This window comes from Haliaeetus albicilla, chromosome 11 (genome assembly GCF_947461875.1).
Source record: "Haliaeetus albicilla chromosome 11, bHalAlb1.1, whole genome shotgun sequence".
NCBI classification, from domain to species: domain Eukaryota; kingdom Metazoa; phylum Chordata; class Aves; order Accipitriformes; family Accipitridae; genus Haliaeetus; species Haliaeetus albicilla.
The window spans coordinates 30927449-30950580 of record NC_091493.1 but is presented as its reverse complement, the minus strand read 5'-3'; the positions used below and the strand labels follow the sequence as shown (position 1 = coordinate 30950580).

The 23132-nt window shown below is 36.9% G+C and overlaps 1 protein-coding gene across 4 annotated transcripts in view; it reads left to right on the top strand.

The window, feature by feature from the left end:
• The window catches only part of GPAM (glycerol-3-phosphate acyltransferase, mitochondrial), a 39293-nt gene extending 17701 nt beyond the window's left edge, over positions 1 to 21592 (top strand). For 3 of the 4 annotated variants that reach the window (XM_069796976.1, XM_069796974.1, XM_069796975.1), the window contains 16 exons: positions 592 to 741; positions 1713 to 1809; positions 2781 to 2917; positions 4036 to 4135; positions 4813 to 5025; positions 5422 to 5535; positions 7527 to 7612; positions 8613 to 8728; positions 9466 to 9536; positions 10660 to 10924; positions 11434 to 11576; positions 13176 to 13253; positions 15789 to 15929; positions 16694 to 16883; positions 16993 to 17051; positions 18259 to 21592. In XM_069796976.1, the coding sequence (XP_069653077.1) occupies positions 592 to 741; positions 1713 to 1809; positions 2781 to 2917; positions 4036 to 4135; positions 4813 to 5025; positions 5422 to 5535; positions 7527 to 7612; positions 8613 to 8728; positions 9466 to 9536; positions 10660 to 10924; positions 11434 to 11576; positions 13176 to 13253; positions 15789 to 15929; positions 16694 to 16883; positions 16993 to 17051; positions 18259 to 18375 (2077 nt within the window). In that variant the 3' untranslated portion in view covers positions 18376 to 21592. The remainder of the gene's footprint in view (positions 1 to 591; positions 742 to 1712; positions 1810 to 2780; positions 2918 to 4035; positions 4136 to 4812; positions 5026 to 5421; positions 5536 to 7526; positions 7613 to 8612; positions 8729 to 9465; positions 9537 to 10659; positions 10925 to 11433; positions 11577 to 13175; positions 13254 to 15788; positions 15930 to 16693; positions 16884 to 16992; positions 17052 to 18258) is intronic. The other variant, XM_069796972.1, reaches the window with a different exon arrangement.
• The last annotated feature ends 1540 nt before the right edge of the window (positions 21593 to 23132 follow it).

Below are 23132 nucleotides of genomic sequence, written 5' to 3'. Positions count from 1 at the left end.
TCTGGAGATGATAGTGTTGCTTTTGAAAAGTAAAGCAGACCACATTGCGCCACAGTTATGGTGTGTTAAACCACTTAATCTCTCTTAGGTATGTTTTAAATGGGGAAAATAGCCCTTATAAAACTTAGTTACACTTAGTAAAACTGAGAATTCAAGGGGGAAGATACTGTAGAAGTGCAAAATAGCTGCTGCATAAATCTGTCTAGTGAGGTAAGTGAAATTGCTATGGCAGGAAAAAGAAAATATTAACAAAGAGGAGATTTCGGCTGTTCTTTCTGTATTTTTAACCTTATTAACCATTTCTGAAAATTGGCAATCACTTGATATCCATGCCTCTGATCTACGTACATACTATTTTATATGGTCAAAGTTGAGCACATTCATCCATCATCCACCTATTTAATCAGAACTTAGAAAACTACTGAACTAAATTTAATGCATTTGGAGTACACAATACTTTAGTGTGCATATTCTTTTATGCCCGCCAGTTACTCCTGTAGTAATATATAGCTCATTCCCAGCAGTTATTGTCTGTGTCTTGAACTCTTCTGTTGTGGGACTGTCTCATAAGTTTTACTTTTTAACGCTAAGAGTCCAGAAGGCCATTGTAGATGAAGCTTCTGAACCAAGTGCTCCGGGTAGTTTTGCTCAAACGGATCCTAAAGCTATCAACAAAGTGAAGAAAAAAGCTAGGAAAATTCTCCAGGAAATGGTAGCAAATGTGTCACCTGCTTTAATCAGGTAAGAGAAATGACTCGTCAGTATTGTCAATGGGTAGAAGGACGGCCAAGCTCTCTCTGTATTATACCAGCAGAGCTTGTAACACATTATTCATAAATAATAATTATTCTAAAAAAATAATGCATTATTCATAATAATCCCTTTTCTAATGTTAACTAATGAAATGGTAGTTATTCTTCATTTTCAGATGCAACAGAAACCCGCTGCCTTTTCAAGGGATAAATCTTGTGATAAGATTAAATACACGTTTTTTTTTTTTTCCTTCTGAAACTAGTTTTGGTGCTAATGCTTAGACCAGTATTAGTATCTCTATTAGTATCTGTTTTAGGCTGATGTGGGTGAGAGCAGCTAGCTGCAGCATCTTAGACTGTGATGAAAGATCTTTTTTGCAGTGGCCCATTGAATATCATAACCTGCAACTATAAGTACCTTAGATAAAATCTTACCTGAGATAAAATCTTCTACTGTGATGTCTACCTTTGCTACTAAGGATTAATTTGTCTCTGTCATGTTCCTAGTCCCCTTCACCAACTTTTGTGGTGCAAAGCCTATATTTTTTGTAACTGTATTAAGTTCTCCCACAAGACCAGATATGTGCTGTCACCTAACATGTCACCTAACTAGCTTAGTTATGATCATAAATTGATCATAGCACCTCCATTAACTTGCCCCCTATGTAAAGTGGTCTCTGCCCTTTGAACAGCTTTCAATGAGGTTGACACAAGTTTTGTGTCATAACTGCAGGAAGCTGAAATGTGGTTATTAACCATGGCTTAGCTGATAGGCAAAAACCTGTTAAGCAGTTGGATTTTATAGTAATTTTGTTTGAATATGAAGTAATTAGGTTTTATGGCTTTGCCCTTATTCAAAGGGCAAAGAAATAGAAGAAATATAAAAAAGAATATAGAAGAAATATAAAATGGAGTCAGAAATGAATGAAGCTTTTTGAGTTGTGTTTGTTCTTCCTTCAGGTTGACTGGCTGGGTGTTACTGAAGTTGTTTAACAGCTTTTTCTGGAATATTCAGATCCACAGAGGTCAAATAGAAATGGTCAAAGCAGCAACAGAGGTAAGGGAGGGTGGGAAAGGATCTAGTAAGGTACATTTCTGAAGTAGTTTCTATTAATGTTTACAGCACTTTTTAGGAGAGCTCTGCTAAGTCTTTACGATATTAGATTGTAGATAGAACTGCCTCATATCTGTGAAATAGTGTTTTAATTAAATGTAATGCTCTCTGAGTTGTGTAACCTAAAATACTATGTGCACTCTGGTTTTACCTTTGTTCAGGATCAAATTTTAACTATCAGGCTGAATGATTATCTCAGATAACCTGCATCCAGTATTATTTCTTTTTTTGTGCTGAGGCAGACGGTAATAAATTAATAGGTCTATTTAGGATTTTTCAGTCTTACCTTAATTTGGAATAAAAGTCTTTAAGAAATAAACTTTTCCTGTTCCTTACCAGCAGTCTGTTCCCAGTCCTTTGATATTTATTGAAATTGATCAAAATAAGTCCTAAATTCTACCTTTTTTTTTTCCACACTCAAAGGAATTGATTCTTTTTGCAGGGTTTACCTTAGAAAGATGGATAGATAACTGAAACAAACAAACAAAAAAGGTTCCTAATATTTTCTGTTATCTTTCGATTACAGTGTTTGGGAACCCCAGTATTCGTAGATCCTTGCTGATATCTAATAGAAATAGCAGTTCTTTGGTGACACTGATGATTTGGCCACATCCCTTTAATTGTTTGATTGTTGTCTCAATACTGAGAGTCGGAAGAAACTGGGTATATTAATCATTGCTGATGTAATGCATACAACTAAAAACTACAGTCCATGAAAATTAAGTACAGTTGACTAAAATGTTCTTGTTGTCACAGATGAATGAAAACCAGAAGTAAACAAAGTGAATGATGGTAACTGGAAATTACCATCAGTTCTGATTATATGATGCTAGCAATCTCAATAATGGATTTTAGAAAAGGAGTAATATTCCACATTTCTTACCAACTCTTTTTTCCTACTCTCCCCATCGTAGATGAATTTGCCTCTTATCTTCTTGCCTGTTCACAAATCCCACATTGACTACCTGCTCCTTACATTCATTCTCTTCTGCCATAACATCAAAGCACCCTACATTGCTGCAGGGAACAATCTCAACATACCCATCTTCAGGTAATAACGTCTTCTTATTTGAAAAAGGCTGAGGTAGGGGTTCTTCAGGTGACCTATTGTGCAGTATATGTTATGTCCAAGTGTAAGACAGTCTGAGTATTAATGGGCCATCATATAGAACATCTTTGGTTCTTATTACATGCTCAGAGAGAGAGAGCATAACAAAATCCTTCTGAGAAACTGTGTCATAACCTAAGTAGGGTTACATCCTTCCTTAACCTAAGGAAGGGTATTCCTTTCTTCTAGGAGTCTCAAAGTGGGTGGGTGACTAAGGAAAGATGAGTATGTGAAAAAGTGTTGTGAATGGACAACTCTTCTTCATTAAGTTTAATGAGCTGGCTAATGGGCAACAACAATACTGAGTGAATAATACTTTGTGGGAAAGTACTCCAATTTGGTCTCTGTTTAAATTACATTTCTGAAGAAGTGGCTGAAGAACCTAAGGTCTTTTAGCCAGCGAGCCTCCGATCCACACACAGCATGCCGTGCAGACCGTGTCTGCAGAAAGGGTTACCCCATTTTGGTTGTTTGAGCTAGTATAGGATTTTCTTACACAAAAACAACTGTATTCGTCATTTCTTCTGTCAGGCAGAAAGGATGTTCTCATGAGAACTTCTTACTGCACTGTTAGATAAAGGCAAGGCCGCGCAGGCGGCGTAATTGCTGGTGCCAAGTGGGAGCTGCCTGCAGGCTCCTCTGTTAAAATTAGCTGGCTGAGCTGATCCTGCAGCCAAGGGGTATGTGCAGTACAACATGGGTACGAAGGCCATGCTGTATGTGCATGCAGCACAGCACAGAGTTGGGCCAGCTCAGGTTAACTGTTAGGTGGGTCACCAAGATCTCAGTGTACAATAGTCTCCCAGTCAGGGTCACTGCAGAGGGTAAGTGGTCTGTCAAGGGAGTGAAATGAAGCAAGACAGTGTAGAGAAGCCTGTTTCTTAAGTTAAATAGAGTAATATTTGTGTGGTCCCATCATGTGCAAATAGTGTGTAACACATTTTAGTCTTTGAGAATTTCAGTAATTTCAGTTCCTGTTGCATGCTGGGAATTTCATACTGGACGTGTGATAGTTTCCTGCAAGCTAAAGTCAATGAGTACAATTCTTCTTTATTACATAGCACATTGATCCGCAAGCTAGGAGGATTTTTCATTCGTCGAAAGTTAGATCAGAGTCCTGATGGTCGTAAGGACTTCCTCTACAGAGCTTTGCTCTATGTGGTATGTATTTCTTGTCTTTGTTTCTGTAGGTAGCATTTCAGTCAGGTGGCAAATGGAAGGGAGAGTGCCATCTGTCTGGGGATGTTTTTTACTGCTTTGAATTTGTCTTAGGTTTCATGCTGCAAAAAAAGGATACATTTTTGTATGAAGTCTTGAATGTGTAGAATAAAAGAGAATTGAATGCCCAGCACCTTTGAGGATGAGCAGATTTTCACCTTGCGTACTCCTTATTAAAGAAAGTGGAATTAATTAATACTCTCTGAAATAATGTTAAACTTAAGCCTTGTTTCTCTGATTTCTTTTGTTCTGAAGCATATCTACACTGATTCTGTTAACTTAATGGAAGTCTCTGTTTATGATGGGTTGATGTAATCCTTTGTGCTATTCAGTATAATAGCTGGTTTTGCATCTTGGAAGATGGAATGTACTGAGGAACCAGAAGGAGAGATGTATGCAGATCGGCTAGATCAACTGTTGCTAGAGATGTAGTTCTTGAACAAATGGCATTATACTACTTGTTAATTATTGCCTTTATTTTTTTCACAAGTATTCATGCCAACTCATGATCTTCCAATGTTTTTAAAAGGAAATGGTTGCTGACAATATATTTCAAATGTGAATTTGCCGATATAATTAGATATTTATTTTTTCCTCTTCTCCAATCTTTTTTTATTCAGCACATAGAAGAATTGTTGAGACAGCAGCAGTTTTTAGAAATATTCTTGGAAGGCACACGGTCTCGAAGTGGAAAGACATCTGGAGCTAGAGCAGGTCTTTTATCTGTGGTGGTGGATGCTCTCTTCTCAAATGCAACTCCTGACGTCCTAATTATACCTGTGGGAATCTCCTATGATCGCATAATTGAAGGTCACTACAACAGTGAACAGCTGGTAAGAGCAATTGAACAACTTGTTTTGCCTAGGGGACTTTCTGTTTATGTGCAGGAAAATGTGTTACATAGTTAAACAATGTGCTAGTAGTATCCTCTGTCACATGTACTTGGTGTTAGTGCTGAAGAGCGTACAGCCATGAATCACAAAACCTCTCTGATAGGGAGTGCTGAGGTATGGGTGACATACTTCTAAATGCAAATTCATGACATAACAAATAATATGTTCAAGTGGATTTCTATGGAAAACAATAGTTCCCTAGATTTACTTGGAAGTTATAAGGTGTGTCAAAAGATTCGGCCTTGTTTTGTCTGCTATTGCGTGCATTTTAATTTTAAACATAACCTTTTAATTGCAAATTGGAAAAAACCCAAACCAACCACCTATGTTTTCCAGGGCAAGCCTAAGAAGAATGAAAGTCTTTGGAGTATAGCTAGAGGAGTCTTCAGAATGCTGCGGAAGAATTACGGATGTGTCAGGGTAGATTTTGCACAACCGTTTTCCTTAAAAGTAAGTTTGATATTTTGAAGATCCTTTTGAATGTTTGACATTCTTGGTGTTTCAATAGTGGGACACATTTATTTTGATTTTTCTATTTGTGGGTTATCATCACTAGCATTATTCGCTGAAGTCGATTCCAGCGGTACAAAAGTATCCCTGTTTTGCTGAATGCATGAATCTTTGGACAGATTTGTGTTAAGCTGAAATAGTCTCAGAGTTGATATAAAGGGTTATGTTAGTTTTGAAATGGCGTAAGTATTCTTACTGGGGTTCTTGGTTTGTTTGTTTTGTGTTAACAAACAATCTTTAAAGTTATCCTTGTACCATATAGTAATTCTTGATGTTGTAGAGACATTTGGAGTTGAAGGAAACTGAATACAGTTCTCCAGTTTAAGTAATTTAATGGCTTACACTATTGTTGAGGAAGGGCATTTATCTCACTGCATTTTTAAAAGTGCTAAGCAAATTAGTAGCTATAAAATTATCATGGATAATGTATCATAATATTCTGCATAGTCTTTGAAAGTCACAGTTTGTTATTAGTTTACAACTGTTACCAACAGTAGTTCGCCAAATGCTGTTGTGTAGTTTCTCAGGGAATGGGGTGGTGCAGTCGTATCTGCCTTCACTTTTTAAATTTTCTCTGATCTCTTTGCAGAATCTGCTAGTACTATACTTATCTGCATTTCACTAATCTGTGTTCTGCTACAGTATACTTTATTTTTTAGTGTGACTTTAATAAGATTAACTACTGTAACAACAACCTACTGGAACATTATTCAAATTAATTAGGTGTTCTTCTTTCTGCCCTACTTCTCTCAGAAAAGCAGTAGGTTGGAGAGCTTTGGAGGGTTCAATTACCGCAACATGAAATTACTGTGACCGTCTGCACCACATTGTAATTAGCATAGTAGGGAAAGATATTAATTCACTTCCAAAGGAGAAGGCGTGGGCTATTCTTGGTAGGGAGCTAACAGTTGTTCTTGGATCAGTATAAGGAAAAGAAGGTTATCTGCCGTCTTAATCTAGTGAAATGCTAATCACTCTATACCTTCCTAGCAACCTCTGTCAGGTCTTATTTGTATGAGTCTTCATTTTTGTACTCCAGAAAGGTAATAAATGACAAATTGTTTAAGTATGCCTTAACCAAGATTTGCAGAAGTGTAACTGTATTTTTAAATTGATGTAGTTATGTCACTGCAGGTTTTTTGAAAGGAGATGAGCTTTGGGGGTTAATTTTGGGCATCTGCAGTTCTGTGAGCACAGGCTTAGAAGCAGAGGAGGGTGAGCTGGCTGGGAAAGTCTTTTGAGCAGCTTTCCTGGGAGGGAACTGTTTTCCTGACCAGCAGGTTAAGTGGCTCTTTAGTTTCCCACATCAGTCTGTATAGAAACTGAAAGAACACAGTGTCCTGAAAACAGAATAATGTAAATGCTAACCTGTAAGGAGAGGTGTTTTGGCTTTTGAGAAATTTGGGATTCAAGAACACCAAGCATGCAGTACCCTGCCTGCTTCCTGGGTGCTTTAGTTTGTGGCACTGTGAGGGGTCTTGCAACTGGTGTTTACCTGTGGAGAAGTTCCCTATCCTGGTGTTTGAGGAAAGCAGCCGCAAGCAATAATTACAGTCTCGATGTTGGTTCTGAATGGGTATTAGACTTTGCTTTCACTCATGTTGATGAAGGCAGTTCTCATTAATTTAATCATGGAGAAGGTAGTCTCAAAGGAGTTGTTCCCAGCAGGGTGCTGTCAGGGGTTATCTATTGTTTTTGTTGCAATGTATTTCATGAAGTACGGATTCCTTGCTGTGGAAAGTCTGCCTTTTCATAAAATAACATCAAAAGCAAATAAATGGTTGAAAACGTTTAATTTCTGTGACCTTATTACTGCTCTTTTAGTGTGAGCTATTTTTAATCACAGTTGTGTTTTTGAATAATTGCCTTTTTCGTATAATAATAGTATTAGGTGGAAAAAGTACAAAAAATAACAAGTCTTCTCTTAACAGGAATATGTAAACAGCCAAAGCCAAAAACCTGTGCCTGCTCCTCTTTCTTTGGAACAAGCTTTGCTACCAGCTATACTTCCGTCGAGGTAGAGATTTTTTGGGTGTTGGGGAGAGGGAGGACAGGTTAGGGTTTGTTTGTTTGTTTATTTGTTTGTCTTTTTACTCTTCTGTGTTACATTCCAAGTAGTACTTGAACTCTCCAAGGGTAATCTAATTATGTATAGAAAAACTAAAAACTTAAGACAATTGTAACTGTGCAATTTATTATGAGAGTTGCATTCTTTCTGGGGAGCTCTATTTAAATAAGCTCGAGGAGGCTTTGTTTTTCTTTTTTAAATTTTAGAGACTTCTCTTGGTTTAATTTTAAATTTTATGGAATAACTTAGGGGGAAAAAATAACACAATCAAAAATGTAGGATTTGTTTTTAAACCTCACAAACATTTCAGGTGGGTTTTGGTACAATTCCAAAGCAAACAGGACTTGGGAGCGAGTACCTCTTGCTCAGGGAGGTGACTGTCACTCAGAACTGCAAAACTGCGCTCAAGGGCTAGATCCGCATTTGTTATACAGATACACATTGTAGCTGAGGTCTTTGCTGGACTTGTACAAACCTGTGTGCTCCTAGTAGAGACAAAGTCAGTAATTTATCTTTAGAAAGTTGTAGGTCCATTCAAAAGACCATTTCTAGTTTGTAGAGAGGCTGGGCTGGAAGCTGGCTTTTAGGCAGGTTTGCTTAATCTACTGTTGTCCATATTCATTGAAGGAGAAGAGCTGTGGGGTGCAAATGATGTAATGGCAAAGTCACGAATAGCTATAGGACAAGCTTGCAATTTTTCTTTTGGTAGTCTTATCTTGGATTGTTGTTTAGTGTGAAGAAATAATCTGGAAGAGGTGGTAGATACTAGAATTTTTGTGGAGCTTGTTACACATAACATTTTTGTGCCTTTACCAGACTGCATAGTGGTTTTTTGTGCTGTAGTTCAGTTAGTGTATATTAAAAAAAAAAACCAAACAAACAGTCTAGGTTACTTTACAGTTTGATCAAAATCTAAATGTCATAGTGTGAATTTTTATTCTGTATTCAGACCTAATGATACTGTGGATGAAGGTACAGAGGCCTCACTGCCCAACTCCAGGGATATCACCAGTGAACCCTTCAGAAGAGAGCTGATAGCCAACTTGGCTGAGCATATTTTGTTCAGTAAGTGTTACAGTATCACTGTCTGCTACCTGTTTTGTTTTGCTGATTGCATGAACTACCTTGCTCTTTTGGTAATGTCATGCTTCCCAATTCCCTCCATTCAGGTGATCATTTCATGGCTTCAAATGCTGTCTTGACAATTCTCCATCCTTTGCCTCTCTCCCTCCTCTTCAAAGTTTTATAAACTCTTCTTTCTGATTAAGTACAAGCTTTTTATTCTGTTTTGTTAACCTTTGTATTTGTTAACTTTTTGGACTAGTATACTGAGTTTGCTGTACTCTGAAGTGTTTGTCATGTTGATACACTGATTTCTTACCACTTCATGTAAGAAGTTATGGCAGTGTCTTAATGGCATTATTTAAGGTCATACTCACATGAACTCATCTAGCTGCATGTACCAGTTTTGCCAGGTTTTATAGGTTATGTGGTGTATGCTTCAGTCAGTAGATCGGTGATTTCTGTGATTTGTGGTATAAAAGATGCATACAAAATGGTACTTAGCTTAGTAAACATTTAAGCTTTACTCAACCTTCTTAGTTCAAGTTACTTTAATTTGATTACTTTTAATATTGTTACTATGTACACATAATACACTTTGTATTTAATTCAGAAGGTACAGTTCTGTGCCAGTATCACTTTTTTTTTTTTTTTTTTTTTTAAATAATGGGTACTCTTTCACTTGTAATGATGTTCTGAACTTGTCAGGTGCTTAACACGTTTATCTTGTTTACCTCTAGCTGCTAACAAGTCCTGTGCTGTGATGTCTACCCATATTGTTGCTTGCTTGCTGCTGTACAGACACAGGCAGGTAAGGCTTCCATGCTGCTCAAATAGCCAAACATTGCTTCGGCCTTTTAATTAAAAAAAATAGCATGCATTTTACTGTTGCATGATACTTACAAAAGAAGAAAGATGCATTTAAATTAACGTGCATTTTAGGTAGTCTGAATACTAATATTTTAGTTAGTAATGGATGCTTGAAGATAAGCCATTATTGATGGGATGATAATAAATACTCATGTGGAAACAGTTTTGTAATTCAAAATGTAGTTATGCTTTTTTTAAAGAATACATGGTTTTGGTTAATTGTATTAAGATTGGGTTTTAGATCTCAAAACACATTCACCATTGAATATGCTAGAAATTCTTCTGTTAATTTTCAAATTAGTTTTGCTGTTCCTCAGTACTAGAATTATATCATGATGGCAGAATGATACTTATGTTTAAGTGAAGTCTTGTGCGTGGGGCTTGGAAGAATTTTTTTTTTCTCCTACAAATGTGTTTTGCATTTTTTTCTGAAATTCCTTCTCCCTCTTATCTGAAGCTTTTATTGCACATAAATCAAGAACAAATTGAAAGATATTGGTCAGATATGTAATCTTGCTTGTCAAGGATAGTATCACCATTCCTGTCTGTCCAGTCTTTCCAATTTCCTACAATAGTGGGATCAAAGAAGCGTTTTACAATCTGATCTGAAGCCATCTAGACAAAAAACAAGGAAGGAAAGTGCTTGAGGAAAAGCTTTTCCTCATGTCCCCAACCACATGAAGAGTTCTGTTAATTTCAATATTCCCAGATAATTGATTATTCCTTTTATAGCATAGGTAATCAAAATACGATATCTCTAACATGTTCTTGAAGAACACCTCAGGTCTCTACAGGTTGTGAAATAAACCAAGGAGCAAACAAAAAACTTCCATTCCCAAATAGCTGTATGGCTTTAAAATATAATTGCATGTAAGTCAAAACCTGTGGACTATTTTAGCAAAATCTCCATGAAAATAAGTTTTTTCTAATATGACTGTTGTGTTTTGGATTATTGACAATTAGTGTATTGTTTATGTGTTTGCTATATACATGGTTATGTGGTTTACAGATAAACTGCTGTGCAGAAATATTGTTTCACAGTGTGATTCTCTTTTTATTTCTAGGGAACTGATCTTTCCAGGTTGGTAGAAGATTTCTTCTCCATGAAGGAGGAGGTCTTAGCCCGTGACTTTGACTTGGGATTTTCAGGAAACTCAGATGATGTTGTCATGCATGCCATCCACTTGTTGGGGAACTGTGTAAATATCACAAACACTAGCCGAAACAATGAGTTCTTCATCACTCCCAGCACAACAATACCTGCTGTCTTTGAACTCAACTTCTACAGCAATGGAGTACTTCATGTATTCATTAAAGAGGCCATTATTGGTATGTTTTGGGGTTTACCAAGGAAAGACTTTCTTGTAACCCATGAAGTCAAAGTATCTGCACAAAAAACCTCATCAGTTTTTCATGTAATTTACTTCTATATATATCTCCCCTCCTTGCTTCAGCCCATGTTTACCCTAACAAAAACAACTTTAAAGTGAACTCAGGGGTTTTTGTGGAATGTTTCCACCCATTTTTCTCATTGTCCTTTATCTTTCGTGGAAGTATTTGTGTATTGGTCACTGCCATTGGGAAGGCACTATGAGAATTTTGAGCCAACATGGCAAAACCTGTGCTTTGATCAGCACTATTTTAATGAGATTTTGTTTTGATCTGACATTAATTGAACACAAACAAAATAGTGGTGAATTCTGTCTTTATTCTTCAATTGCATGTGTAATGTTTGACTGCTTTTAGGCCTAGAAATAGACAAAACTGAAGTTTAAAGTTTCCTTTGCTATAAAGCTTTTTGGAAAAATAAACTTTGCTTATGTTCATTTCTGCTCTAGCCTGCAGTCTTCATGCAGTTCAGAGTAGGAGGTCCAGAAATGGTACCAGTGGTGCTTCTCCCAGTTTGATTAGTCAAGAACACCTGGTCCGAAAAGCTGCCAGCTTGTGTTACTTGCTTTCTAATGAATTTACTGTATCTTTGGTAAGTAAGTAATTGCATTAGTTGTCCACGTTTTAAATTTTTGTTCTGCTTGTAACTGCATATGTTACTTTGAAATTAATTGATGCTTTCTTCATGTGTCACAGTTTTGATATGTTCACGGTATGTATAGTCTGATGGTAACGGGTGTCAATAGGTTCAATATAATTTGAAAAAGGAAGATAGTGTTCCTCCCATTTGCTTCAAGGAAACGTCTGAACATTTGAACGACAGTAGTTCCATGAGAACAGTTCATCCAAAAGATGTCTGGCCTAAGATAACACGTGAATTAACTTGCCAAACTCCTGTCACTACTTTATTTCCTTGGCAAGGTGTAACAAAATCAGTTGATCCAGTTTCAGGGATACATACTGAGTACATGCCTGCTGCTCCTGGAAGTGCTAAAGTGGGTGATGCTGGGATGAGCCTGCAGCATTTCTGCTCTGCTGGCATTAGGCCTTTCCTGAGAAAGAAAAGCTTCTCACTCTGTCTCTGTCAGTTTCCCACAATTTGAGGTTGGGCTTCTTAATGCCTTCTAACAGATTTTGTGTCGCTTATGTCATTGGACCATCACAACTATATCTGCATTCTGCCCGAATTATTTAAATATTTTTTTACTTAAACAAATACACGTCTTTGAGAGTACCCAACTCGTATGAGTTTGCATAGATGATTGAAATTATGCTGGGAAGTAAGGCTCCAGATTCTAAAGATATTCTTAATTTGCATAGAAGTGCATTAGTCACAGTGTGCCACACCTAGTACTTAGTGGCAATTTTAAACATGGCCTGACTTAGTTTTTTGTTTTGTTACAAAACGTTGAAGAGAGCTGATGTTATCTCAGTTTTCAGACACTCTGTATACTTAACACTCTGTATACTTGCAATTTAAAGTGCTAGATATTTTCTTTTTTCTTATGTGTAGAAGTTACTTAGAATTCTAGAGATCCTTGAATTAGTTCTTAAATTTGTACAGATATTTCTGACTCGTGCCTTTTTAAATGAAGCATGAGCCAAATTTAGTATTTTTGTCTGGCCAGTAATGTAGCTCATATGGTAGGGTTCTTTAGCAATCTTAGCCTTCTGCTTTCAGAGTTAATAACTGATTTTTTTTTTTAACTTAGAAAATATTTCCTATGTGATTATGAACAATGTAAAAGAGATTGGGTTTTTATTTAGAGTTTCAAAACACATAAGGGAATTTCTTACAAGTATACCTTCCTTTAAATTCCAAATAAATCACTGGTATGAGTCTCAATGTTTTTAGTTTTATGATTTTATTCCAGAATTGTTAACAAACTAAAATTTGGTTAGAGGTGATTAAAAGGCAAGAATATTTAATGTGGTTTTCTATCAGTGTAGTAATGCATTTCTTCAAAAAAACTGGACAAATTTTAAATATCCTATTTCACTGTAATTTTTTAATGTCTGCTTGTCTGCCAGGATAAACATGAGTGGTGCATTGGGATTATGCTGGTAAAAGTTTAATAACTTGCTTAAAAGGAATAAGACTGCTGTATCTGAAACATTCTTACTGAACTGGGAACTGGTGTTGCTGTAATGGATGTGATTTTTTTCAGTGCGTTTCTCTTATGTTGTGCAGCCTTGCCAGGTGATATATCAAGTTTGCCATGAATCTGTGGAAAGGCTGATACAATATGGCATTCTTCTGGTGGCTGAGGTAAGGTGATAGAGATACTAAATGAGCTTTGTTTCTTGTACTTGACTTTAGCCATAGGTAGTTTATGCTTCTTAGTTGTGAGTCTTGTTCTAAATATATGCTGTTCCTGAAAGCTTGTAACAACAAGTCCAGGACTGATACTACTTCATTCCTACATTTATAAGCGTCAGACATTTTGGTATAGTCATCCTGTGATGCTAGGAATGACTCTATGTGTAATTTCATTATACCATTAAACCTACTAAAGAAGACACATATTTTATACTGTCTTGTAAAATTGGGATTTATTTTATTATTGGAGCCCTTTCAGATTGTAGCATAACTACATGAGTGTTTACTTTCTATTCTACAGGAGTCAGTAGTCCAGATCTTTTGTCATTCTTTGATTCCTTTGCATCGATCTCAAAATTATTGTAAACCTCCTCTGCTAGCACAATTTGTGGTTTCAGGGATGTACTGGAGTTGCTGTGAGGTGCAATCCACCAGAGACGTACAGTGTAAAGAAAACCTGGGGACCAGGGGGCAGATGACTCAGCATACCTTTGCTTCCCAAACTTTTTTTGTGCACAGTAAACAAACCTGGGCGCCCAGGAGCAAGAAACAAAATTTAAAGAGCACATGGAAAAGGAGTTACCTATTTGGCTGCTTGCTTCTTGCACCATTCCAGTTTCAAAGGAGGCTAGAGCTGCTTCTGGGGTATTTGTTAATGGCCACTGCTTCACTCTAATGCTTCACCTTTTGATACGTCCTCCATTTTTAATATATGTAACCATAGGTACTATTTACTTGATATACCTGGATATTAAACACTCTCCTTCTTTGGAGGTACTACTGCTTGCTTTTTATCTAAACTACAGACAGACATGTTGTCGTGCATTAGATTGTAATCATTATTAGATAAATCCCAAAACGAATGCTAATCAGAGGATTAGGAAGAAACCTGTATGTCCCATGCCTGGGGACAGGTGAGGAAAATAGGTGTGGACAGCAGTAGATAAGCACTTCTGTCTACTCAAGGATGAAACCTGCCTTGAGGGTTCTTCTGTAAGTTCTGGCTGCTGAGTCTGGTACTTTGCTGTTTATAGCTGTGATATAGATAGCTATTAGGCAGTATTTAAATATTTGTGCAACAAAAGTGCAACATTTGAATGCTTAAAAAGGAGATATATTGTGTCAGTAAATTTCTTAAACTTAGAAGACCTCTGTACCTGCTTACTACTTTTAGCACGTTAAGAATTCGCATAATCAGTGCAAACACTGTAAGCAATGGTGGTTTCATGACTTCGGACAGGTTGGAAATGTTTGTGGGGTTTTTACAACCTGTTCTCTGAGAAAGGTAGCTAGCTTCTGTCCCTTCTAATTATTTCAGTTTACTGCTGACATTAACGCATTGATAAATTTCCCATTAAATTGAGCTTGATTGACCCATACTTTTTTTTAAATTCTTTTCCTGTGATTCTAGTGTCTACTTCAAAAGCTAAGAAATATTCCTAACACATAGTGATCTCTTTGGTATTTTTTTAAACTTATTTTGTGACCTTTGCTTCATTCAAAATAAAACATTTAATCAGAGTGTAAGATTGGAAGGATGTCATTCTTCATTTGCTGCAGAAGCCTTTTTCTTTGTCCTGAATATTATGACAGTAATCTACAAGGTGTCTGTTACCCAGTTGGTTTTAATCTTCCCTGATTCCCATTTCTAAATGGAATAAATGTATGAGGGTCTTTCCTCAGTGACTTAGCCCTGGTGACCTTTGAAAAATCTTTCTGTTCTACTACTTTGAGCAAAACAAATAATGGCGAATGACTGACACTAAGGCTTCATTTATTCTTTCAAGTATGTGTTTATTATCTCTAAAACTAATTTCTGAAGATGCATTTTTGAAATTGAATGTTGCATCAAACATTGGTCGGTGAGGTGGAGTATTTCTCTTGCACCTCAGTTACTGTACACCTGAACTTCTGACATACCTTCATCAATGTAATCAAGGTTTAAACAATTTGGGGCCTTTGTGATTAAAACTGGCTCATTCTATTCTGACCAATATCTCATGTGGGGACAAATGCAAGAACAGCATCATTAGAGGCAGTAAGTTACGGCTTCCAAATAGCTACTTGTGGCATTCTGCATGAATAGAGACTTTAGCTATTGTAATGTAGTAACACTGAGTTTACTACGCTGTCTTTAAGGCAACAGTAACATGCAGGTCAGCAATATCCACATCCAGATAGCATCTCAACTTTCTATCCTAACACAGCTGAAAACACTTTCTTGGCAACTGCTACTGCATGGCCTCTGGTAGGAAGATTCAGCAACACTTGCAAAGGTTTCCACTTCTATGCAACAGGCAAACTAAAGAAAAACAGTCTTTTTCACCAAATGTCTCTTCTCTCTTTTTAATTGGGTCTCACCTGCTTTCATTGAATATTGGTTAATGAATGGACTGATTAAGTCAGATGAGATTATAAAATAAATCCATTGTTTACCTGGATTTGGGTTTTTACCTATTTACCACCTCGTCTTTCAAATTTAAGCAGGATGATCAGGAGGATGTTAGCCCCAGTCTTACAGAACAGCAGTGGGATAAAAAACTCCCTGAGCCATTATCTTGGAGAAGTGATGAGGAAGATGAAGACAGTGATTTTGGAGAAGAGCAGAGAGATTGCTACCTGAAGGTAATATTAACCTAAGGCTAATAATATTGAAGCCTGTTGTGAGAGATACAAAATACTTCACTAGTTTGGGAGGGGTAATGATAATTTTTTTTTTTTTTTTTTTTTTGGTGGTTCACAGTGTTAGTCTGTTGTATTTTGCTACAGTCAGTAAAACATCTTTCTGTCCTTCCCATGAGGAAAACAGCTGAAGAAACATCAAATAATCTTTTAGGGAGGTGGAAGGGCAATGTTTAGCGTTATGAAAACTAATAAAGGCTCGAGTATCTTAATGTTTAAATGTTTTATTCTTTACTGCATGCACTCTAAAAGGGGCACATCCGGCTGGTATTTATTTTCAGCCTAAATTTCACTTCACAGATTGATCATGTTGATTTTAGACATATTACCAGTTTTCTCACAGAGCTGACACAAATACTCTTTAGGATATCTTGTCAACACTTGGAAATGTGTCCATTTCTGTGAAAGTATGGCAGCCCTTCTGTTGGCTGCAGAACAGTATGATATCTTTAATTTTATCTTAGGAAAATAGTTATTAATATCCTGGAGGAGAAAAAAGTAGCACTGATCTGTGATGTGCAGCGCCTGTTTTGTCCCTCATGGTAAACTGCTTTTTTGCTATGCTTTCATAATGTGCTGTGTTGTGGCCCTGTATTCCTTTTTGTAATAAGAATTATTTTGGCTGGCGTTTTGCCGTGTACTGTATTGCAGGTCATTTCCTGTTTCCACTGGTCTCTGTCACTTAAGCTCTTGTTGCCCTTTCTTAGGTGAGCCAGTCTCAAGAGCATCAGCAGTACATCACTTTCCTGCAGAGGTTATTGGGACCTTTACTGGAGGCATACAGCTCTGCTGTCATCTTCGTGCACAATTTTAGTGGTCCTGTTTCGGAGTCTGAATACCTTCAAAAGTTACACAGGCACTTAATAAGCAGGACGGAGAAGAATGTTGCTGTATATGGTATGTTAAACTGGTTTTGGAACTGGTTTTGATTAATTCTGTTCCTCCTAGCACAAGGTAGCCCAAATTCAATTGCAGTTTGTTTATGTCTGGGTTTTCTTTCTTGCAGCTGAGAGCGCTACCTACAGTCATGTGAAAAATGCAGTGAAAGTCTTTAAGGAAATTGGGGTAAGTGGTGATCAAAGCTGGAGACTGTTAAGTTTCATTTTAATCATGAGCACAATTTTCACAATTCATGGAACCTGTTCGGTGTCAGTTTAAAATCTGTGAATGTATCTGTGCAAATGTATTGTGGGTTTTAAGCATTTTGCTTTGCTTAAGGCTCTGGGCTGTAGGAAAAGAGCATACATTGCAGAACAGGGTACTACTTCTTGTCCCTGAGAAAACCTAGATGAGTACTAGGTGACTAGACATTTTTATTCACAGCAAATGAAGTTCCACTGCTCTACTACAGGCCCTTATTGGACATCAGTGACAATGTTGGAAGGCTGAGAGCATGCTCTGTGCTTAGTAACAGCTAAATTTAATTTTGAAGGACTACTTAAATCTTCCAAAAGTATTAGTTACTGAATTTTGGCTTGGCAGTGATTGATGCTCCAGGAGAACCATCCTAATAGACCTCCTGTGTCCACCATGAGGATGCAGGTTTTCCTTAAAATAAAGGATCAGTTTTGCACTTTACCACTAGCATTTTGAATTTTAAATCACCTATCTAGATTTTGCAAATGAAGAGTTTTTCTTTCATCAGAATGACATGGCTTCCTGAATGCCAGATGGATTTTTAGCATTATAATTTTGAAAGCATCAGCATTTATGCAAAGTATTACTAGATAAGGGTTTTGAAGTCTTTGTCTTTAAATTCTGACGTGTTAAATAAACTAACAGTAGTTAGTCTATAGTGAAGCCTATAGTAAAGGTATCTTCCTGTAGACTGTAAGAGCTGTGAAGAAAGCACATATCAAATCCATCATTTTAATTCTAGTTTATTCTGCTGTTGGAAAAGTGGAACTAGATAGCATCTGCTGAGCACCTACTTGGAGCATAGCATCTGAATTCTTGTTTTCAAAGTCCTTACACTTTCAGTTCAGATGCCTTTTGAGTGTGTGTTTTATCCCTTGGTGTTAGGAGCTGGCTGTTTATCATACACTGTGCTTACTTCTCAGTTTCTCTTATTTTGTACCACTTGAAGGGCTTTAACATTGAGTGAATTCTAATAATATCTAAAGACATTGCCATCTGAGTCTTCAAGAAAGGAAAAAAAACAAAAGTCTTGTAAATGAGGGCAAATTTAGTATAGACCATAAAATTTTAATAATGAAAGAAAGGATATTCTTTTAACATGGTGATACTTACATATATTCATGCTGTGCTTTAGGTTTTCAATCAGACAAAACAAAGAAGAGACACCATTTTGGAACTAAGCACTACGTTCCTACCTCAGCGCAACAGGCAAAAACTACTGGAATTCATCATGAGCTTCATGGTATTATAGACCACATATAGCACCTTTGTTCAGGGGCATGAAGACAGGTTTTGAGACTGTGTCAAAGCCTGGGGACATTTGCTAATCCTACCAAGTGTAAGGTGCCACTGTCTGGGTAAGGCCTTCTCTGACTTGAACTACTGGAAGACAAGTGCCTTCTTATGTATGCATTTATGGGTTTCTTACAGTCCCAATCCTGTTGTAATACAGCGGTACTCAGATGACACTTTGGATACAAGTAATTAAACATGTTGCAAAAAATAAGATAAATGATTAGAATTAGATTTAAAATGAAGAGTGAAGTTTTATCAGTGTTACATTTTAAATAAAGTTTTAAAGACTGTAACAGATGCACAAATACACATATTGGTGATCTGTAGCTAACCCTGAGATCTTGAGTTTAGTGGCAACACAGCTTATGGCATAAACAAGTAACTTTCATTCCAATTCAGTTTTTTTGTTTTAAATAAATGGTTTAAAAGTTTTGCTTAGGCAGGATATATATTTCATGGATAAAGCCATAGTTTTTCATAAACGTTAACATAAATGCCAAAATTCTAATAACAGTTACAGACATCTGAGAATAATGGTCATGTAGCAGATGGTTGTGAAAAATGTTGTCAGCAGACACACCTTGCACTATTAGAGCTGTGTAGTGCAGTGGTAAGTTGCACTAATCACTGCTGTCATGAAGAATGTGAGAGTAGCGTTCTTGTTTTTATTATGGCATCTGTCATTCAGCCAGATGAAAGTCAGGAGACAGTTGCCTGAATGTGAGTATCTTGTAAAATCTTAGATTATTATTTAATTGAAAAAAGCTGTTGTTTTGTTTTTAATTAATAAAATGTCAGATTTATTTTTTTTTTTAGTGGGGTAAAGACTTGATTTGGTGAAATAATTTTTAATTTTGGCCCTAAAAATTTCAGCAATAACTTTTGCAATTCTTTGGAAACGAGTGTTCATATTGTATTCTGTTGCTGAGCAGATCTAAATTGGCAGTAACCTCTAGAAACACAGAAATATCATAAACAATGTACTTTTGACTCTGATTTAACTGACCAAAAAAAAGTAAATTTGTAGGCAAAACTGAATTATTAATAAATTCTGTCCTATGAAACAGGACTCTGGTCTTGCAATTTGATACTTTTGCATGGAGGACTTGCACTGTAGATTTCATCTTCTCTTCATGCAAGTGAAGATTAGATTGCAACCTATAGTCCTGTATTTTAGTACAGCTGATCTAGCTGAAGCAATAACTTGGTGGTATGTGAAGCTGGTTTGCTTGTGAAATGTGTTTTTCCTCATTTAGATTGCCTTCTATATGAGGGAAATCAAACATTTCAATTACTGCAATGTTTTGTTTGATTTTCACATCCTGGCCTTGTGAGCAGAAAATCCCCCAACCTTCATCATGTAATCTCTGTTGCTTAACATAAATACGGAAAAGCATACTTGAATCTCAGCACTTGCACTGTTACGCCAGCACAAAACTGATGCACACAATTTGAGTTTGTGGCCAAGGAGCTTGCGTTTGTACTGCACATCTGTCAACAAGAATATTTCTGTAAATTTTTTTATTAAATGCTATTAATATTTGAAACCTGCAGTTTCTAGTTTATTAGCATTATACTGTTAGCACTGTGAGACGCATGTGTTTTGTCACTAAACCAGGTGCTCTACAACACTAAAGAATTTCTGAACCAAAGCTACATTAATACGGATAGAAACTGACCATAGAGTCGCTTTGTTCTTGTGTCCTTCTGCTCTCTCAGCAGGATAGTGACCACATCGCACATAATTTGTTTTGTGAAGTCTACTAGCTATTTAGAAAACAGTTTCATCTCATACTAGCCAATATGCACTGTTCATTAACCTGATGAATGCTCCATACAACAGTTGTTGCTGATGGCTTCCATTTAATGTCAAAAAAAGACTAGGTGCTTCTGAATAACAAGCTCTCGTAGTTTACTGCATTTCAGTAAATCTGAAGTGTACTAACAACAAAGATTGTACAAAAAAAAGATTTTTGAAAATGAAGCAATATGAAGCAAACAAAACTTGAGTCATTTTATTAAGAATGTTCTGCCAACTGACATATTAGTTACCATAAACCCCAGGAGTACTGTGGTCACTGGAGTGTTCTGGCTAGGTGTTGCACCTAAGATAATTTATGGCTGGCATTTAAAAAAAAATAAAAATCTGGTTAATATAAATCAGTGAGTGGGTAGGGTAATAATGCATGTGAATACACATTAATGAATACATTTAGTATGCACAGGGAGGGGGCACCTCTAAAACTGGTTTGTTTTTGTATGAATAAAACCTGCATGTGAGAATTCAGTACTATGAATCATATGCCACTGGAAGCCTTTGCATTCTGCAGCAAGTGTGTATGTATACATATATATGCAAGCGTGTATATTATGACACACGACAACTATGCTTTTCCCTGAAAATAAAGCACAGAATATAAAATTATCAGGCTGTAACAGTCAAAAACTAAACCCAACACTTTTGCACTGTATTTACACCTTCAGTGTCTTCTGATTTTATTAATCTCTCATGTTTCCTTTGCTGATAGAATGCCAGGTTGAGTTAATTTGGGTAAAGTTAACCGGTAAAGAAGAAAGGACTGGCCCTGAATTACCACTAATGTATTTTAAGACTCTCCTCTTACAAAGACTTACATGAGTCTCGTCATTCCTACGAGCATATTACTCAGGTGTGCAAGTCTTTTTGGGCCAGGATCTTTCATGATATGAGAAGCTTAATCTTTCCATATGCATCCTGTAGATCTCACATTTTTAGAGTGTCGAAAACGTAGAATTCCACTTCCCGTGCCGCCACAGCTACCCAGGCTCCCAGGGATCGTAAACTTGTTAATACATTTACTTTCTACTTACACTGACATGGGAGGCATACCTGCCTTCTCTTTGACAGTATAGGGCTTTATTCACCTATCTTTGATTAGGAAGCATATGCACATACATGCATTCAATTGACTGCCTGCTCCACAGAGAAGTATCAGAATCACCATGTAGAAGAAGGTTGAGTTGGGAGGTGATATAAGATACTGTTGCTCTTGTGTTTCTGTACTAATGAGCCTGACACTGCTTTCTTGAGAATGTTACCACGTTTTACTTGTTGCGTGTAATGCTGTGTCTGTTGTAGAAGCACAGAGGTGTACTGGAGTCATTTTAATAAATTAAACTGTTTGCTAATACGACATTTAACAAGTTCTTCTAGTGTTTTTTGTGTCATTTTTTTTTTAAATAACCTGCTAAGATAATTCATTCAATAATTTTGTCCCATTCCAGGTAGCTTCTGAAATTAAACCACGAAAAGCTTTCATTGCAGGTGTGTCTCCAGCAGTGTATGTATTGGAGCAGAACCATTTAAAAAGCAGATTGAGGTGACATCCTGACTCCTGAGTCACTGTTTTGTTGTGAAGCGGAGGTGCCATTTTTGCTTCTCCATTTCCCGATCCCCACAAGGCTCTTGTACGTGGCTTCCTCTTTTAAAGTCCCTCTCGCCTTATGGGGGGGGGGGGTCATTCAGGAGTCTAGGACTGCTCTGATGCTGCAGACTGTCCCTTCTCGTGGCGATTTTAAGCTGACCTGGAGTGCAATAAGCACCTGTCAGCAATTCTGATAGCATCTGGCAAATGTGAATCAATTGCAGTGGGGCTTTAATATAATAAAACCTGCATAGATGATCATTACTTAAATTGAGAAGGCGGGATGCTGTTTCACTCTTCAGAAAAAAAAAAAAGTTGTAATCAACTGATTCTTTAAGAGGCCTCTAGCAATGTTCACATGCAAGCAAGGCTCGATTAATTGACAACTCCAGGCTGAGGCAGGAAACTAAAATTCAATTATTGTCAATAGCTTGAATAAAACCCAATTCTTATTGGTGATGACCTTACATGTTATTCTTTGTGTAAATGTCTTCCTATTTCTCAGTCTTTTAAAATCCCAAATGTCAGATAAAGCACTTAGCTCCGGTTTTTGTTTAATTCAGTTTTCATGTAATAAAAGTTTGTCAGGCTTACTTAGAAGGATCGCTTGATTTGAGCTCCCTGCTTTGTTCTGTCTTATGGTACACTGAGTTTTCAGCAGCCCTGTATTTTCAAGGTAAGTTCCACATTGACCTGAATTGCTGCTTGAAACATTTTCTTTTCAGTCTTTTATAGATGTTCATTGCACTTTGCATTTGCTGGGTGAGAAGTGTCATCCTTATTAATTCTTCTGTAAGTTGGCCCACCTGTTAATGTAATTGTCCAAAAAGTATCATAGTTGATGCTGTCATTAGAATAAGGAACTTTCATGAATGAAATGTTCATTGCTGCATGTTATGCTGGAGTTCAGACCTGAGAGACCATAAACCCCAAAGAGACTTCTAGATTCCATCTGTCATAAAGCATTGACAGTTACAGAAACAAAAGCTATTTAATTAATTATTGTGTAACTATTAGTTATACAAATACATGTGTATGTAATTATGCAATGCAAAAGTTCAATAAAAGATGCATGGCTTGATTGCTATGAGTAATCTGCATAAAAAAGGTGTTCTCCAGCTTAGTAGTAATATTGGTTCTTAAACTGACAGTGTTTGCAACCTCTTGGTCCCAAATGTTTTAGAGTGACAATCTCTGGCAGGTGAGGAAACCTAAACATGGAGATCAGATAATGTGTCTAAGGCCATGCATGGGCTCCCTGGCGCCAATGAGCATATTCTTTTGCTCCTAATTTACACGTCACTTCTGA